General features: G+C 40.8%; 2 protein-coding genes across 7 annotated transcripts in view; one reads left to right on the top strand and one right to left on the bottom strand.

The window, feature by feature from the left end:
- LOC135093249 (fanconi-associated nuclease 1-like) overlaps positions 1 to 12,944 on the bottom strand; it is a 21,844-nt gene extending 8,900 nt beyond the window's left edge. The window contains exons 1-7 of one of the 4 annotated variants that reach the window (XM_063992305.1): positions 12,795 to 12,944; positions 8,163 to 9,508; positions 7,847 to 7,926; positions 6,813 to 6,946; positions 4,802 to 5,029; positions 4,005 to 4,136; positions 3,030 to 3,261 (exon numbers count right to left, since the gene is read on the bottom strand). In XM_063992305.1, the coding sequence (XP_063848375.1) occupies positions 3,030 to 3,261; positions 4,005 to 4,136; positions 4,802 to 5,029; positions 6,813 to 6,946; positions 7,847 to 7,926; positions 8,163 to 8,979 (1,623 nt within the window). In that variant the 5' untranslated portion in view covers positions 8,980 to 9,508; positions 12,795 to 12,944. Of the gene's footprint in view, positions 1 to 3,029; positions 3,262 to 4,004; positions 4,137 to 4,801; positions 5,030 to 6,812; positions 6,947 to 7,846; positions 7,927 to 8,162; positions 9,509 to 11,758; positions 11,909 to 12,575; positions 12,705 to 12,784 lie in introns of those variants that run through there. The other 3 variants (XM_063992306.1, XM_063992307.1, XM_063992308.1) reach the window with 3 other exon arrangements.
- Positions 12,637 to 19,762, top strand: part of LOC135093250 (uncharacterized) — a 12,780-nt gene continuing 5,654 nt past the window's right edge. The window contains exons 1-3 of one of the 3 annotated variants that reach the window (XM_063992312.1): positions 12,637 to 12,772; positions 17,668 to 18,736; positions 18,907 to 19,143. In XM_063992312.1, coding sequence (XP_063848382.1) covers positions 17,692 to 18,736; positions 18,907 to 19,143 — 1,282 coding nt within the window. In that variant the 5' untranslated portion in view covers positions 12,637 to 12,772; positions 17,668 to 17,691. Of the gene's footprint in view, positions 12,777 to 15,828; positions 16,756 to 17,667; positions 18,737 to 18,906; positions 19,144 to 19,762 lie in introns of those variants that run through there. The other 2 variants (XM_063992311.1, XM_063992310.1) reach the window with 2 other exon arrangements.

Genomic DNA, 19,762 nt, shown 5'->3' with positions numbered 1-19,762 from the left:
ATGAACACATATGGGGGAAGGTGGGTTATTAAAGATGAAAATTTGCTATATCCAGAGAGAGAGAGAGAGAGAGAGAGAGAGAGAGAGAGAGAGAGAGAGAGAGAGAGAGAGAGAGAGAGAGAGAGAGAGAGAGAGAGAGAGAGAGAGAGAGAGAGAGAGAGAGAGTTATATCAAGCTGCACAACTATTTCATCATCTTCATTCATCTCATCCATCACCAATGAGTACCTGTACTGATTTTTCTTATTGAGACAACAAATAAGCATTTTAGGGGTAGCGTCAATATAATGCGGATTTTATCACTTCATGGGTGAAAAACAGGGGGTTCACTGTGTTGGTACCTACAGACAATTGGCTTCATCAGACTGATGTTCCCCCTTTTTAGTCTGTGATACTGAGGTGTGTGTGTGTGTGTGTGTGTGTGTGTGTGTGTGTGTGTGTGTGTGTGTGTGTGTGTGTGTGTGTGTGTGTGTGTGTGTGTGTGTGTGTGTGTGTGTGTGTGTGTATTGTTACAATTAGATTCACCCCCCTCTTATAGCTGCCACTGACTCAGTGTCAGCTTCCCAAAGCCACCTGCTAAGTAGCTTAGTGCAGGGCACAAATACAATGACTCTAGGCACCTGCTCGTCATCAACAACTATACAGCCTCAATTTGGTCACCACTCTGTTTAACCCAGCCACAGAGAAGGGAGCATGACAAATGCTAACTTAATCCTCCAAGCTGGAAAAAAAATAATAATTCTAGGGCAAAGACAGTATAGATGACACACTTCCAGGGCTAATATCCCCACTGGACCAACTGCCCACAGTAACAAAACCACCCACTGTCCAGCACACTCTGGCCAGAAAGAAGTGTATCTAAACTCTTCCAGAAGAAAGAACCCCATCTCCTACATAAAAGTAATGGGAATCCAGGAAGAAACTAAACAGCTATAACCTGGCTCAAAATTATACAATCCTCTGGTTTGTCCCACTCGTGACTGTGGCATCCAATACTGGTAACACTTACCAAACACAACATGCAACACTCATGACACTCAAACACACACTAGATCCACAAGACACTGCCCTTAGACAGAAAGGTGGGAAAGAACAGTGTCTGCTCCCATCGGAATACTCTGTACACAGCACATGACTGTGCACAGAGTCACCTTCTGTCACAGCAACTGGAATTTTAATCATAAACACTCTCCCAGGTCCCGGCTTCCCGTAGGACCTTGTATAGTTAACAATAAAAATAATAAGACATTGTACTGTAATCCCACCCTTAGATATACAGTAATATGCCCTCCCTAGACACACCTTCTCCCAACTCGCTAAGCACCACATCTATACTCTGATATCCAACTGGCTATAAACAAACAAAGGAATGCACCCACATATCTCTGGGGACACATGCAGGCAAGATCATGTGAAAGGGAAGGGAGAGGGAAAGGGGGTGATGAGAGGCTATCCCACACACCTAACTTTCACATTCACTGGATCACCCTTTCACACAAACTGACTATTATTTTACAAAAATTACTGTGGTAGTATTTGAAGGGTTGGGTGAAAACTAATAATTTCATGAGGGAGAGCAATACCTCAACTATATTTTCTATTGATTTCAACTCTCAGGAAGAAATGGGAGTGTAGGAAATCAGGTAGGGAAGATTAACTTCTATTTTATGTAAAGTTTTATGGTAAACTCTGGCGTGTCTATTGTTCCCATCAGCAATGCGTCTACTTCTTGCTCTGTCCTTGTCATCCTTCTTCTCTGTCTCTTTCTTCTCCTTCCTCTGTTCATTATTCTTCTCATCATCATCATCTCTCTCTCTCTCTCTCTCTCTCTCTCACTGCATGTAACAATACACACACACACACACACACACACACAGATGTGTATGCATGTATATTAATATATTCCACCTTTATTGGCTAAACAAACTTCATTCTTAACTTGTGTAAAAGACCCCCAGGGTACCTTTAGCTTTAAAGCACTTTGAAAGCACTTCTAGAAGCAAACTCACAAGTTAGGAGCAACTTTGAAAGTAACTTTGACTTCAAAAATAACTTTTAGCCTCTGGTTCCAGATTTTGGACAAAAGGTTGTGGACTTGTATACAAATCAATTATAGATGAAGATGTTTGATGGATCCTTTGAAGTAATGCACCTAATCATTTTTGCATTGAATTATATTCCTGAAGTACAGTAAAACCTCCTGAAGTTGAAATTCCAAGTGAGTTGGCAAGGCAACAAAATATTCAATTGAGAAAAGGTGATTTCTGTAAAAATTTTTGAGTTGGCAGCATATTGACTAAACATGACCAAGCCAGACCAAAATCAGCATAACCTATGTAGTAATAATTATTGCATAGGTTATGACATGATGTGACAAAGGGCTACTGGTTCTGATTAATAGTCAGCAGGTTTTGCTTTTGCAAGAGCACCTCCCTGATGCCATCTCATTTGCAGAACCACAAAACAAAACTACAAATAAGATCTCATCAGGTAGGTGCTGCTGCAAAAGTTAAACCTCTCAGCCTTCAATGAGCCAGAACTATAACCAGCAGCCCTTCTTAGCATCATGTCTTTGGAGCACAGTGCAAGGGGAGGTTCTAGACAGGGGGAAGGGGGTGTAACTGAAGATCCTGAGCCTACAGGGTTTCCAAGGATTTTTAGTGATATTTCACATGTCAGAATTTTGATGTCAAGAAAGGCTGAGCCCCTATTTTGTAGACTTGGAAGTTTTGCTGTATGAATAAATATATAAACTCAGGATCAATTCTGAGGCTAAGCCCTTAGTGGTGCATCTTCTTAGCATCATGTCTTTGGAGCACAGTGCAAAGGGAGGTTCTAGACAGAGGGAAGGGGGTGTAACTGAAGATCCTGAGCCTACAGGGTTTCCAAGGGTTTTTAGTGATATTTCACATGTCAGAATTTTGATGTCAAGAAAGGCTGAGTCCCTATTTTGTAGACTTGGAAGTTTTACTGTATGAATAAATATATAAACTCAGGATCAATTCTGAGGCTAAGCCCTTAGTGGTGCACCTTAGCTGGCTTCCTGAGGTGTGAGTGCAGGTTGAGGGAGAGACGGTTGTACCACAAACCCCGGTGGTCCTGAAGATAAGTGTCTTGGCTCAGCAACTCTGCCAGCTGATCCACTGCAGCCTCATATCGCCGCATCTTCTGCAGGAACTCAACCGATGAACTAAGGATGTACACCAGCAGGGAGAGGGTGGTGAAGCGACGCAAAAACCTAGGCAGGGAGCGGTCATGCTGCCTGCAAAGAAACACAACACTATAAGAATAAAGTAGCAAGAGTACTCATGTAGTGTTTGATAGAAGGACAGTGCTGTGAGTAACCAGCTGTCTTATGGCCCTGGACAGGTTCACAGAAGGCATACAGGGTCTTTATGAGTTAATCAGGGTATTTATTCTTACCCATGCACTGTTCCCAGCAGATCATGAGAGAGTCTGACTGGGTGATTTGATGGGATGTTCAAAGATACAAAACAATATAGATTCTCAATGTGAATGTATCTTGTGAGTAAGCTTGCAAAGGGAGGAAATGATAATTGAATAAGATAGTCAAATGTATCTATTGTCGAGTAATTAACCCACTTCCTTTCAAACTCAGAAATTAGAAGAGGAAGAGAAGACTTAATTGCAGTGTTCAGAGTCATGAAGGGAGTGAAACAATCAAATAGATAAGACCTGTGTGTGAGGAATGAAATGGATACAAGGAGGCATAGAAAAAAAACTGAAGAGCATAGCAAGGGACATAAAAAGTACAGTATTTGCCACAGAAGCATGAAGCTTACAATAATCTGAATGAGATCCATGAAAGTGATTCATGACTTTTAAAGGGAAGTTGGATATCAGTACAAGCATAACTCATTAATTTTAGTATGTCACAACTAGGTAAATACTATGTAAATAAACACACACACATACACACAAAGAAAATATACAAACAGCCAAGTCACAAGTAAACACATGCACAAACAGTGCCAAGTCACCTACAGCAGGTCATCATCTTTGATAAGCTCTTGGTAGATGTCTTTGGCCACCTTACAGTGTTGCAGAGCTGCCTCCCATTTTTTGTCCTCCACACACTTCTGCAGTTCTGTATTGATCTGACAACAATTCTCAAACCTGAAGAGAGATTTAAAAAGCAATAATGGACAGCAATTCATCACCTAAACTGTAACTTCAACGAATTATTTCAAACATTTTTGCTCCGAGGTAAATCTAGAGGTCAAAATGTCATAAGAGGGCAACAAAGTAACAATAATATTCTAAATGGATTTAAAATATCAAGTAACTTAAGTTAAACTAATTCTCATAGAATATACAGGGTGAAAATGATGGATCTGTAGTTAATACATTTCTATAATTCCTAGCAGCCTCACAAACTTGTCTTCCCTTAGCAGCTGCAAGCTCTCCAAAGAGGATGCTGTATGCTATATTATAACAATGCTAATAAAAAGCTACTATTTACGTTTAAGCACTAAGACCAACTTCAAAATACTTAACATGACAAAAGTCTACAAAATTCATTAAAATTAACTTTTAAAACAGAAGTGGGCTAGCTCTCAATTGCACACCCAAAGAATAATGAAAATATTCACAAACAAAACTACAGCCATTAAGAATCATGAAAGAATTTACAACACCAGTGACTAGAATGCAATATGGGTATTTCAAGCTTACAATTCAAAAGCTGATAAGACTCTCTCTCTCTCTCTGTTAAGGTTTTGTTCTGCTTTTCCATGCACAAAAAAACAGAAACAAGTAAAGCAGCAGCAGGTCACACTCACCTCAGCAGGTCATCTCGGGTGCGGAATATTGCCTTTGTCCTGTTGACAGTATACGCTGGGAACTTCATCTTCCCCAGGTTGATGAGCAGCATGGCAGTGAGGGCAGCCTGGGGTCCTCCCTCCTCCATGTCATCGTATGAAGGCAGCCCATACAGCATCAGCACCCGCAGGAACACTCGGTGCACCTCAGGGTCCAGCTTTAGGCATGGCCCCACCAACTCCCTTGCTCTGTGGACATGGGGGGACATACAGCTATACAGGAATACTATGTGTGTGAACAGATGACTGCCTTGCTGCCTGATTGGTTAACTTTATATTCAGGTGAAACAGTAATGCTGAATGAAGGAATAACGAGCTGATTGGTAAATTGGATTGATAGATGAGTCTTCAGTGACTGATGGAAAGGACTGGTTAGTTGTTTGAGTAAGACTGAATACACTACCTTCCTGAGTTTTGTACTTGCTTTCCTCCTAAGGTATGGTGCTAAACTAGAGGACTGCAAAACTTGAGGTATTGAAAACAGTGAAAAGCAATTATTCATTCCAGCCTGTTGAGAAAGTAACTTCCCCAACTTTACTCCCTTATCTCAGCATGGCCCAGAACTGTGTGTGTGTGTGTGTGTGTGTGTGTGTGTGTGTGTGTGTGTGTGTGTGTGTGTGTGTGTGTGTGTGTATCTTCACATCCAATGTGACAGTGTAGCACCATTGCATCTACAAATGTGTGTGCATGTGTGTGTGTGTTTGTTCTCTCTCTCTCTCTCTCTCTCTCTCTCTCTCTGTGTGTGTGTGTGTGTGTGTGTGTGTGTGTGTGTGTGTGTGTGTGTGTGTGTGTGTGTTCTAAATAGAATGAGACTGATTGAGAATTAAAATGGATAGAAGGAGCATAAATGTGAAGAGGAATAGATGGAGGAAAAACAAAAAGGAATAAGGGACAGGAAAAGAGAATACTTATTTTGTAATACTTCCTCTCTCCCTCTAATTCTTTACTTACTCTTCACCCTTGCTGCTTATATTTATTCTTTTTACTTTCTCCCTGTCCTACTATCCTCTTCCTCCACTTCCTTGCCCCATGTACTCTCCTTTCCCAGTTATGTCCCTTCCTTCCTTCTTTCCCTTCCTCTCCCTTCTTCTTTTGTCTTGTCTCAAACATTGCTCTCTCTCTCTCTCTCCCTCATTCATTCTATGTTATTTTTGCTTCATCCTTTCTCACTCTCATATAATTTCATTTTAATTTTCAATCAGTCTCATTCTATTTAGCAATCCTCAGGAGTGTTCTTACTTTCACAGAGAGAGAGAGAGAGAGAGAGAGAGAGAGAGAGAGAGAGAGAGAGAGAGAGAGAGAGAGAGAGAGAGAGAGAGAGAGAGAGAGAGAGAGAGAGAGAGAGAGAGAGAGAGAGAGAGAGAGAGAGAGAGAATGTATGGCTCCAAATAAGGCAGGGTTCACTATATGTATATATGTAGCTAAATGTGACCAATACTTGGCAAAGCAGTGTGAAACTGGGTGATAATGCACAAAACTCAGGATGGTAAGAATTTAGGACTAAGCACGGAACTCAAGGATCATGAAACTCAAAACTCTGGAGGGTAGTGTAGGTTAACAGACAAGTGGATCAACCTAATGATAAAACTGAATAATTGTTTGGCACTTCACTCAATGATGAACAGTTCTTTTGCACAATTTGTACTTTTTTGTGCATGGAAGTTAACATTCAATAAAGATTAAAAAATACAAAAGGATATTACATTCTAACAGACCATTGCCTTCAGCTCTCACTCACACATCTAAATATATACACAATTTCTACATAATAATACACAAATTATCATAGTACATGATACCTTTAGTTCTGACCTTAATTTTACATTTATGTATCTAAAAAATAGACCAAGAATGACCTAAAAGTATAATATGAATTCTTATTCAAAACACACTTTACACTCAGTGAAGAGAACACACACACATCTAAGCACATGTAACAAGACTAACTGTGCAAGACAAAAATGCAGGTTACTTTTTGAGCAGTGTGGAGGATGAGGAGCTAGAGGCAGCTTTTGAGGAAGTAAAGAATGTCTGAATAGATGGCTGCTGTTTGGAAAACTTGATCAAAGCCTTCATCAGGTCCTCTTTCTTGCCTTTGGTTGACACCTATTGTAGAAAGGAAAGAACAAAACAAATGTATGGCAATCAAAATGATGTCCCGACTTCCCTTTCCCTCTAAGTTATGTGTGAAAACATTCTATTCTTTATTGCTCTGAGTCTCAGGCAAATGACTTGAAATATGTCACTAGGAACTACAAACTTTTCATTACAAAAACTACACAACCACAAATCTGAACTACCTTGATGAAAATATAGTAGTTTCTCTATTAACGTGTTAAAACTTAAATTCACATTACACATCATTACTTGCAATGCATTCATTGCATAAACCAAGAACCTGCCACACAGTTTCATAGAAAACGAGAACCTACCATGTAACTTCAAAGGAAAAGCAAGTTTTATTAGTAAGCTAACAAAAGTAACATACCTGGAGAACAGAACCTGACATTTACCTTTAAGCCTTCAGAGAGACATTTCAAGAAAGACTAGCTATAAAATAAAATAAAGATTTTTCTCAGAGAAAATGTCAGTCTAGTGGGATATGTCAGTAAACTATTATATAAATCTGAGTATCATGTGCTAAAACCTGACTGAAAGCCCCTACCCACATATTTAAATATCCATGGCTGCAAGAGCTGGGCACACATTCATTGCATCTCACCCATAGACAGGCTGTTCCAAGAGGCTGTTTGTAAGGCAAACATAGCTATCTTTGACTATTTTACTACAGGTATGTGAGGGAGTTTTTTTTTTTTTTTTTTTGTAGGAGGGGCACCAGACAAGGGAGAGAAAAAAAAAAAAAAAAAAAAAAAAAAACAGGTAGGCTACAGTACCTCTGCACTACACTACTACCTCTGCAGTACTCTTACTACACAAATATAACACACTGAAAAATACTGTGTGACTGTGACACAACTAAAGTCAAGTGATGCTGCTGCCACTTACCTTCATATCCTTGCATAATGTCTGTACCTCAGCAACACTGAGAACTTCCAGGAATTCTGGCAAGCCCCCCAAGTCTTCCTCTGTAATGGTGCACATAAAAAAAGCATGTCTATACACAAAAGTTTATACACAAAAGAGTTTATACACAAAAGCAGGAAGAGCACTCATAAATAAACATATGTTAAAAATCTGAATATCAATACTTATTTATTCATAGTTTGTAATTTTCTTCATAAAAACTCAATCTTCTAGACTGTCAGTCATTCTGTGAATTTCCCACAGACTTTCACTGCAACCTAGTTTGACTTTTTCTTACCTTTGAGAAAGAATCCAGCATCTACCAACTCCTCCACAATATTGCCCATCTCCTCAGGTGCACACACATCATCGTACACGACCTTTGACAGCCTCTTCAGATCCAACTTCCTCTGCAGGAGTCGCACATACAGTTTCTGTGCAGCCAGTGAGAGTGTCTGGAAGCTAGTGATTACCCCCATGTCTGCCTCACCCAGGAGAGCAACATCCTGTGGCTGTGACAGCACAGTCTTTAGCACAATCATGAGACTCTCTAGATAAGTTCCAGGAGTGTTTCTAAACAGGGCTTTTCTGGCACTGTCTTTCTGTGGGGAGGGGTTGGGGCCAGTCTGAGAAGGGGATGTATGAGATGGAGGGGTGCTCTTCTTCGAGGAGGCTATGATGGGGTATGACTTTGAGGAGTTCATGAGCACTCCTGTTTGCTTAAGGCCTTGGTGATACTTCCTAGGGGAACCTTGCCGCCTTGACTGCCACCACTGTGCAATTTGTGAGCGCGTGTCCGAGTCATCTGACAGCTTTCTTGTCTCACCCCTTGATGGAATGCTTGACTTTTTAGGTGAGTTGCCACTTGCCTCAGAGGTGAGGGCCTTCAGTTGACTAAAAACTGCTTTATTCATGTTATAGTTTTTCATTTGCTCCAGACTCTTTGATACTCCATTGACAGTCTCTTCATCCCCAGCAGTCTCTTCCATTTCACCATTCTCAGTTTCATTATTTGCTCCATCAGCTTTCCTGCTCATAAGCTCATCTCTTGCATCCTGAGTCTGCAAGCCATCCATCATGCTTTTTATTTTGGTAACACTGCTGTTCACATTCATCTCACTTGTTCAATGGTGGATTATAATACAAGGCACAGAGGCTACAATTATCCTTGACAACCTACATCACTACTCATGTTACATTAATATTCCTTGGTGTATTTCCTTTGATGTGCACCTCACCATTATCTCTGTTTGCATATTCTCTCACTTCACTCTCACCTCCTACACCCATCTGCTGTTCAGAGCAACACACTCAAACAAATGAAAAGTCACTTCAGAGCACTGGAAAGAAGGGTATGTTCTAGTGTTCACACTCTCAGACTTCCTGTTTGTGAGCACAATGTGAGAACAAGAATAGAGAGTTCATTACATTCAAATGTAAAACATTGAAGGAAACTACTCTTGTACTGTATAATCAGTCTCACTTTTATATTTCTCTTGATTATAATTATTTCACTTTCCTTGCATTAGTTTTCTTGTGGCAGTTTCATAGCTATCCTTGGTTTAGAATAATAGAGGTGATGTTTCCTGCATTACCAACTTCATTTTGCAGACTCATTTCAAAGTTCCTTCACATTCTGCATATCTGGTAAAGTAACACAAAAATGCCATTAAATTCAGTAACAATGACATTATGAAAATGGCTCTAAAGCAAAGTCTCAGTTGTCATCTGGGGAGGGGACCACAAAGGCTATCCACTAGATGAAAACTTGATGAACTAGACTAGATGAAAATGGTGATGTCCCAGTACCTCTGCTAACTATATTAATTTGGGGCCTTAATTCTAATTTTCAATCTGTGGAACATCACCTCACTTTCTATTCCTTATTGAAACCTAGGTGGCTGAGTCTAGAGACAGCAATCCTTCTTTTGTTCCTTCCTATTTTCTCCATCCTGACTTCTGATCCAAAGCAAATTAAATAGGTTGCACTCACATACACAACAATCTGACTTGCTCTCACACAGTCTTGAATCTTCTGAATTTTCCTGTCTAGTTAAGACTTCAATATCACTCTTACTGAATGTATTTTCATTGAGTATCACTTGCTTAACTTCAACAATGTAAAATTCTATGACAATCTAACTTCTAAAGTAAAACATTGTAATGCAATTTTTTCACTGCTAAAATATGCATTCTTGATTTCAATAGGCATTTATCATCAGTTTTGGCCATTGTCTTTTAGTGTCTGACTTGGTCTTACACCTCTTATACAAGTGGTACAGCACCTTACTCACATTCCTGATCATCATGAAAATGTTCCCAACATTTTCAAATCTGTTCTAACTTTTAACCCTTCCACTTCCTCCAATAAACTGTTTGTTTATTGTCTATTATATCACTGGTAAAATATGTTATAAAATACTCAGTGGGCATGGCATCAATGTTGGGTGGATGTTTGAGTCCACTGGCTCCTGTAAAAGGAACAGGAGGAGGCCCAATATCACCTTGCAGTGACGCCCACCCTCCCGTCTGTGCAAATGACCCACCAGCTGATCAATGTCTCATTGTCACTACTATTACTTTCACTGCTTGCTGTGAGAGTAGCAGAATCATCACCACTTATGACTTCATTGACAGCTAAGTCATCTAGGATTACTTCTTCCTCATTGGTGTTGGCATAGCCATAACCTTAAATTTCTTTGAGATCAGAAACAACCAGCTTCACCAAACCCTTCCCATCTAACTCCATCATGCCAGCACCATGCACTCTTATCTAAGCCAATAACAAGACAAAAATAAAAAAAAAGTCTCAGTATTGTAATGCATCATAATATGTTTTTAAAGTACTTATTTACCCATGGAAATACATGTTTATCTTCTGTCTTGCCTAGAAATTGATAAAAATGATAAAATACAGCACATTCATATTGGTGCATTCATCACATTTACACCTGGAGTCCTCACAACATCACAAACATACCCTAGCAAAAGTTGACATGTGATTGGCCAAGCATTCACCATCTTGAAAACAATGGACCACAGGCCTTGATGTGTGAAGGATAGCCTCAAACATGAACAAACTGTACGGCATAAAATAAGCGCAGAGTTTGGAAAGCACCACAATTGTGCCTGATGGGGTTAACATAAATGCCACCATCATGCCTGATGGGGTATAAGGGTTAATATATGATGATTTCAGGTGCCAGCCAATGTGGCTGCTGCAGCACATACTGGTTAGGCTAAGTAATGTTAGGTTGGGTTAAGTAACGTTAGCTTAGGTAATGCTAGGTTAGGTTAGTGTCCTTAGGGAGGGGGTCCAAGGGGGAGGGTAAAGCCCACCCCAGTTAAGTTAGGTTAGGTAAGGTAAAGATATTTTAGACTAGAAATTTCCCCACATGTCAAAATATGGTGTCTCATCCTTAGACTTTTTTCATGAATGTCCAAATTTGTCCTAATTTTGCTTCCCCATCATAAAAACCCCACTTTCTGTATTCCCCCCTAAAACCCCTGATTCCCCACAGGTACCCCAAGCTTGTTAGGAGAAAGAGGAGGAGTTAAGTGACAATAAGTTATTGTACAGTTTTACCCCCAATGAAAATGCACTCCACTACACTCCCAGCACATCAAACCTTCACTCTGATGTAATGGCCATTAAATTCTTATAAAATTTCAAATTAATGTCTAACTCAATCTAACCTAACCTAATGTAACTTGACTTAACTAGTCTAACCTGAAATTACCTAGCCTGATCTAACCTAACCTGACCTAATCTAGCTTAACCTAATATAACCTGTCCTAACCTAACCTGATCTAACCTATCCTGTCCTAACGTAACCTGATCTAACCCGAGTTAACCAGACCTAACCTAATTTCATGAATGCATATTGGACTTACCAGAAAGTGGAGGGTGCATTTTAAATGACTTCCTCAAATGATAAATGGTAGAGGGCACATACCATCCTAACACAAAGGCAGATACAAGATTGCCTGCAGCTTGACAGTACATGCAGATTCATATTCAAGATTTGTGGTTAAAGACTGATGAAAGGCTGTGAAAAAAAAAAAAAAAAATGAATGAATGCGAATTAAATATACCAAGTCTGCATGTCGTTGCAACAAACATCCACAAACACACGCCCTATCATCTGATGTGATGGGTGTCACACTTTTTGAAATGGAGGAAAATAAAAATAAACTGTCTGCACATTTCTTTGCTATTTCAACTTGTTTTTACCCCAAGAAAAAGCAGAAGTGAAAAATAGTTAGATCCAGACCTGATGAACATAGTAACCAGAAATTAAGGTATGTGTTGGTAATACACAACATCTGGTGCCAACCCACATTGGGGATGTCTGCCTGAAACCACCCTGAGGAGACTGCAACAATCTTTGAAAACTTCATGGTAATGGGTTATGAATAATTATTTATAGGGGAAAAAATAAATAAATGAATAAATAAATATATAAATAAAAAGAAATTAGCTTGAAACCATATTTCCTAAGAAAAGATTCCATCACAAAGACATGTCAGTGAGTGACACCATCATAGCCGGGCTGGGCGTGGGGCGGGAGGGCGTGCCCACCAGCACACGGGGAGGAGGACACACCTGCACCTAACCCAACACACACATGCCCAATATTTAGACATGACCGGTGGATAACAGGAATTGCTGCAGCGGTCAAATGAGTGGCTAGGAAAAAGTGACACACACCCTGAACCAGCCTGGCCCCACAACCGAGGGCGGACCACAAGGCCTGACAGTAGTCGTGGTGGTGGGCTAGTGGTAACCTGCAGGCTGGCCGCCAATGCCTGCCTTGCCCAGCAAGGCGCCGCCACACCGCCGCCACCATACCACCACGGCCTGGCGGGCCCTCAAGTGCACACTTCAGGAACTCAACAAGAAGTAACGTAAGTAAGTACCTATAAATACCTTGATGTAATCATCCCCTCGTAAAGCAGAAACTCCCGCGCCTCTTCTTCTTGTGTCCAGTGTTGCCACTTCATATAAACACTGGTGCCAAATTTAATTTTATAATGTTACAACACCAGCAGATAATTATTTCAACAAAGAGCAATTTTTATGTTTCAAAATATGATATTCATCTCATCATGTTAATGTCTGGTATTGTAATTGGTAGCGCCTGGAACATCAAGCGTAAAACTGCTTATGTTAGCAACACTCATTACGATTTCTCACCAAGAAAACTGTAACATGAATAAAACTTACCAGTAGAACTTACCGATAATACTCAGTGGGTTTGCACTTGCTATCTAGCTAGATATTATTTCCCGCCTCTTGTTTAAATGGTCTTAAGTTTCTCTCTCTCTCTCTCTCTCTCTCTCTCTCTCTCTCTCTCTCTCTCTCTCTCTCTCTCTCTCTCTCTCTTTAATGTTGCAACTGTGTTAGCTGAAATTACATGCTGGAGTCGGCTGTTCCAAGAATCCACTTCTCCGTAGTACATATATTTTGTACTACTGGTAGTTAAATTTGGTCTTGGTTTGAACAGACTCAGTGACCCACATTTTGCGTTTGAATATAAAAAAAATACAGTCGGAATTGTCAACGTTTTCCAGGGTGTTACATATGTAGATTTGTGAATGCGTGTCGAAGACCCACCATCCTGTTGGCTTTAGCTGCTATCTCCCTGGGGCCGTATTCACGAAACAGTCGTAGCGTCTTAACTATGAAACGTGTCATAGCTAGGACAAAATGACGGATTCTTGTCATAAACTGTGCGCGGCTGTCATAAATCCGCGCGGGATGCTAAGACTGGGTCCATCCTGTCCTGACAGCTCATGACACGTTTCCCACAGCCATGATGGCTGCCCCACATCTCCAGCTCAGGAATTACTTACTCAGATGGATGCATTGAATGAACTTAGTGACGTAAAACTCATCAGAAGATATTGTTTAGACCGTGCAGGTATTCTCTTTTGTTACCGATCTAGTGAGGGAAACCTAACAGAGTGACACAGAAAGGAGAAATCCACTTACGTATTGCTGTCGGTTCATCAGGAAGTCCTCGATGCATTTGAGCACCTTTCCCCTTATACCATATCTATGAAATTTGTGTATCAAGTGTCCATGTGGTACTATTTCAAATGCCTTTGCAGAGTCGAAATAGACGGTGTCGCTCATCAAATGATTATCAGTCACCAACTGGTGACTTGTCAGTGTGAGACGAATCATACGTCCTTGCTGAAATTAGTGTTGATTTTTGCAGAGGATGATGTTGCGTTCAATTGACTATACAATGCTTTTTCTTGATTTGCCAGTAAGATAATTTGCCTAAGATGCATGTCGAACTGATGGGTCTAACGTTTTCTGCCAATCGTTGGCTTTCTGTTTTGTGAATAGATGAGATGTGTGTAGTTTTTCACGCATCAGGTATGGTGGCGGTGTTAATAGCCTTCTCAAAGATCTCCCTCAAGTGGTTTGCTGAGTGAGTCTGAGTGAGAAAAATCAGCAAAATACCTCCTCAGGTCCCCCCAACTAGCAGAGGGAAAACACCAGAGGCACCTTCGCTTAGGGGGATCCTGAGGAGGGATTGGAGCGATAGGACAAGATACAGATCTGAGATTGTGGTCAGAGGAGCCCAACAGAGAAGAAAGGGTGACAGCATAAGCAGAAGGATTAAAGGTCAGGAAAAGGTCAAGAATGTCAGGCGTATCTCCAAGACGGTCAGGAATACGAGTAGGGAGTTGCATTAATTGCTCTAAGTTGTGAAGGATAGCAAAGTTGAAGGCTAGTTCACCAGGATGGTCAGTGAAGGGAGAGGAAAGCCAAAGCTGGTGGTGAACATTGAAGTCTCCAAGAATGGAGATCTGTGCAAAAGGGAAGAGGGTCAGAATGTGCTCCACTTTGGAAGTTAAGTAGTCAAAGAATTTCTTATAGTCAGAGGAGTTAGGTGAGAGGTATACAGCACAGATAAATTTAGTTTGAGAGTGACTCTGTAGTCGTAGCCAGATGGTGGAAAAGTCTGAAGATTCAAGAGCATGGGCACGAGAGCAGGTTAAGTCATTGCGCACATAAATGCAACATCCAGCTTTGGATCGAAAATGAGGATAGAGAAAGTAGGAGGGAACAGAAAAGGGGCTACTGTCAGTTGCCTCAGACACCTGAGTTTCGGTGAGGAAAAAAGAAGATGAGGTTTAGAAGAGGAGAGGTGGTGTTCTACAAATTGAAAATTAGATCTTAGACCGCGAATGTTGCAGAAGTTAATGAAGAAAAGTTGAGGGGGGTATCAAGACACTTAGGGTCATCGACAGAAAGGCAGTCTGACCTGGGGACATTTATGGTTCCCTCCCCAGATGGGGACTCTGAGGCTGGTGTAGGAGTCGCCATGATAATTTTGAATTTTTTGAGTGAAGGCTGTGTGTGTTATTAGGTGCTTGTAGTTTTGTGTGGAGGAAGAGAGTTGTCTTTAGAGGGCAGGCTGTGACTGCCCCCTTGTGTTGTGAGACACAAAGAGAAACGTTCGGTGAGGTCACAGCTGGGTTTAATGATAAGTTTACAGCACCCCCTGAACAGTGCTTTAGACCTCTCTGGGAATAATTATCGTTTCGGCAGGTGTCTACTGAATTGCCTTCCTGTCTTGGACCACAACTTCCAACACATTACTGAGTTCAGGTACAATGCCATAATGCAGTGTGAGGTCATGACTGATATAACAATTCACGCTAAAATACTCTGCAGTGGCTTGTATTTGCACAGGTGATGAAACAGGAAAGGTCTGAAGAAGCAATACATGGGATAGAACGTTCCTTTAACATGGCTGAATATAAACAGTGAGGCAAGGGGCCTTGCTCTCACTCCCATGAATGACCTGTGACCTGGAGAGCTGCTAGACCTGCTCCCTGCATCACAGTTTTCCTTTGTTCCATTCCATTATCGCTAATAATAGACGATATTCTGTTATATTATATCAATATATCAAATATCAATCATCATATTTTCAACGTCGCCATTCTATATGCTATTATCATTATTTTTTTTATTTATTCATTTGTTTTATTATTTTTTACGTATATATTTGTCTTATAATTTTTTTTTTTTTCCCCAAGATGAGACGAAGGAGCACAAAGGACTAATGAACCCAGGACACCCACGAGGACCCTTCTTTTTAACGACCATACCTCTTCCATTCCCCGCAGCCTGCAGTCTACGTAGATTCCATGACCTCAGTGATCCCATCGCTATACTGGAAATATCTACTTACTTTTTACATTTTTTTTTTTTTCTCTAAGGAATGGCAGGCGTTTTCCAAGGTATAGACTAAGGCATAAAGGATGTGTTACAGACACCACCACGGAGAACACTAGGTACTAGGATTATTTAGACTTAGCATGATGGATAAGAGTGAAACTTGCAGCCTTCTACCTATTACATGTCTTTCCAAGCATTAATTTTACATAAACTACACGGACAAGGGTCAAGTTACTGCATCTTTACTTATAACAGTTGAAAATAACGTTGTTTGCTTTGTGAAGATCTAAATGTACTGAAATGTTTAAATCTCTGATCATATTCGGGTGGTGAGCAAGAAATTGGAGATGGTGGTGTTGGTGGCAGTGCGGTACTGTGGGTAAGCAGTTCGTAGCCACGGCACTGGCACGGTGGCACCCTCGCTTCACCAATACGTTGCCATGGCGACGCCATAAACAAGTGTCCCGGAGCGGAGAGGCTCCCGGACGCTGTTTAATATTCTCCAAACATGGCTTGCCCAGCACCACCGTGTTCCTGAGTGAGCCAGCCACCTGCAACGCCGAGCAGAGCGGCTGAGGGAGTGCTGCCATGGGATGTGAGGCACGGGGCAGCGCCAAGCACGGGCTCACGGAGATTTTTGTCGCGCGGCTGCGGATCGCGGCACTGCGGTGGCGATTAACTCAAGGTGCATCAACTCATCCCACACTCACTCATTGCACCACTACTGCCAATTGTGGCATATTTCCATGTTCTGACAGAACCTGGCGTTAGTAATGCAGTTTTGGTGTGTTCCTAAATGATGGAACATGAAGGATTTTGTAAAAACAAAGAAGTAACATTCTCAGTCAGTCCAGCATCACTTACTTATACAACATTCTTTTGCACTTGTTCTTGCCTTTACTGCCCCCAGCCTGCTCTGGCATCCTGGACCATACCACCTTACCCAGACAACCAGTCTGCCACATTGCTTGGTCATTTATACACTGGGAATTTCCTACAAAGGAGTGTGGCAGATATTGCCTTTCATCTTTACTTTCCCATACATTAAGAGATTATTGCACAAATTTCTCTTATTTCTCTCCCATTTTCCTTTCAGTTCTTCACCTCCATATCCTAATCTAAGTGATCTCAATATAATATTATGCTCCCCTAAATCTGTCAACTGCTAAAGTAACTCATCCCTTAATCTCTTAATGTATTTTGCTTCATGAATTGAACCACTCCAACCTTGTGTCCCTTGGTCTTTCAGTTATGTCATCTAATCATCTTATTATGTTACTTTCTTCTCTCATAAACATAGCTGTCCCTCTTTGTATAATTAATGTTAGCTACTTCCTTTTGTCTTCATTATATATATATATATATATATATATATATATATATATATATATATATATATATATATATATATATATATATATATATATATATATATATATATATATGGCATGGACTAAACTCTAAATTGCTTTAATTTTTCAAATTTTGAGAGGCAGCCTGGAACATTTTCTGGTATTGTGACCTGCCTCCATTTATAAAGTTGAATGACTCAACAAGTGGAGGAGTGTGTGTACTGAAGTGTTGCTGACCTTTCCAGAGGAGTGTGAGGTGGCAGTGAGGGATGATGGAAGATGCCAACACTGAGTGCAAGAAGTTCTGTGCAGACTGGACCAGCTTCCACAGGGTAACAAAGGTGCTGGTGAAGGCAGTGCGCAGGATCCACCATGGGGTGCGGGAGGAGCACAGCCACCTCAGTGAGGGTGCCAGACCCTCAGAACTCAGGTCCACAGTACTGGCCAGACATGAGTCAGCCTATAAGAAGGTTATACTCGGCCTCAAGGATTACTCAGCCAACTTCCTGGAGATGGAAGATCAGTATCAACAACTGATGAAATCCCGTAGTAAGTTTTGTAAGATTCAGTTCAGCCGAGTAGTGGAGAAACATACTCAGATTGAAATGCAGCGGGACACCATACTGCATTCTGTGGAGAGCTTGATAAAGGCTCAGCTGAGAGTGGCTGCAAGTGACTTCAATGAGAAATCAAAGACACTCTTAGATGCAGGAATTTTTGATGTTATAGGAGCATACAATGAAGCTCTGGTGAAGTTAAAAAACATTGTGCCGAAAAAGAAAGAGGGAGAGGAGGAGGAGGAGGAGGAGGAAGATGAAGATGAGGAAAAGGAGGAGAGTGAGAAAATGTACAGAACTTTGATGCCAGATAACCTCATTCCTCCTCTGTCATGCCTCAAACAAATCACAGCTTCCAAGATCCTGCAGACAGTGGGACGGGAGAGAGCACCTCAAGTAACCCAATGCATCGCTGAAACTCTCATGCAGGAGTTCAAAATAACATCAGAAAATGGGACACCACTGCCCTGGAAACCCATCACCTTCAACTGCAAGCCTGGGAAGGTGACAGGGGATATCTTTGAGGATGCTATAGCAAAGGAAGAGGATGAGAACAAGATAAATCAACAAAAGCTGGATCTGGCTCTTAGAATGGAATTTGGAGAAGATTTTCCTGGGACAGACTACTTGCCGGCCAATGACTCTGGGGAGATGGTGCGACCCATTCCCTCCTCTGCTGTGGATACTCTCATAGCCACCAACACTGAACTGCTCAACCTTTTAGTAGATAAGTTTACAAAAACCCCTGGAGTGCTTGGTGAGTTGTGAGTTCCTCAAACTTGCAATGCATTTATTAGTAAATTGTAAATATGAGTACACCACAGATTTCCTCTACATTTTCCTATTACAATAGAATTAAGATAATATAACAAAGATGCAATATTATAAAGAAGATATGCAGATCAACATACACCATTCTGCTTACAGTCAAGGGAATGCTGAAACAGAGTAAGTCAGGTGAGAAGCGCTTGAGCAAAGCAGCAAGAACAAGAATAGAAACTTACTATGTGGAGCGTGTGTGGGGTGAGGGATCTGAGTTTGTGGAGGAGCTTGTACTGTGGGTGCCACCTTCTGCTCGGCCTCCGCCCTTCCCTCCTCCAGCACTCCTCCCACCTCAGACTCTCTTCCACATCCTTAGCACTTTTCAGCAATTCTGTAACAGAGGTCAGTGTTGGTCATCATCTTTATTGCACTCTTTCAGTCATCAGAGACTCATTCTTAGGGTAAAATATCCTTTAACTCACAGATTTTCAGGTGTTAAAAGGATGGCGAAGAAATTATGTAAGAGGAGCAGAAGGAATTATTTATAAAGTGCCAGCTTCTCAGTTTATTTGAATTCTTGGTAGTGTAGAAAATTTATAAATATGAAATTGTGTCTTTGCATATTATTGAAAATAATACTAATGACTTACTTTGTTTAGCTCCATTGTAAAAAGAAGCATATATGATAGTATAATTTTTGGCAACTAAATATGTTGAGGGTGATGACTCTTGGGATGAACTCATTTGATCTTATGCACAGTGAACCAAGACATAACTTTGAGATAATAATGATCAACATGTTGATCACTGATGTTGAATTGATATGTTTTCATAAGCCATTTGCTGAAAATCAGCCATCAAACACATCACTGTTGATACACCTCCACTGTTGTAAGCTGGACTTCCTCATTTGATTCATCCAGTTCTACTTTAATCTTTATTTTCCATTGTCTTCATGATGAGTTTTGTGTCAAATGCTTTTCTTATATGGTGTGAGTTAATGGTTTCAATTTTATTTTTA

This window comes from Scylla paramamosain, chromosome 42 (assembly GCF_035594125.1).
Source record: "Scylla paramamosain isolate STU-SP2022 chromosome 42, ASM3559412v1, whole genome shotgun sequence".
NCBI classification, from domain to species: domain Eukaryota; kingdom Metazoa; phylum Arthropoda; class Malacostraca; order Decapoda; family Portunidae; genus Scylla; species Scylla paramamosain.
Note: the sequence above shows the minus strand (reverse complement) of the source record. Positions and strands in the feature narration are given on the sequence as shown.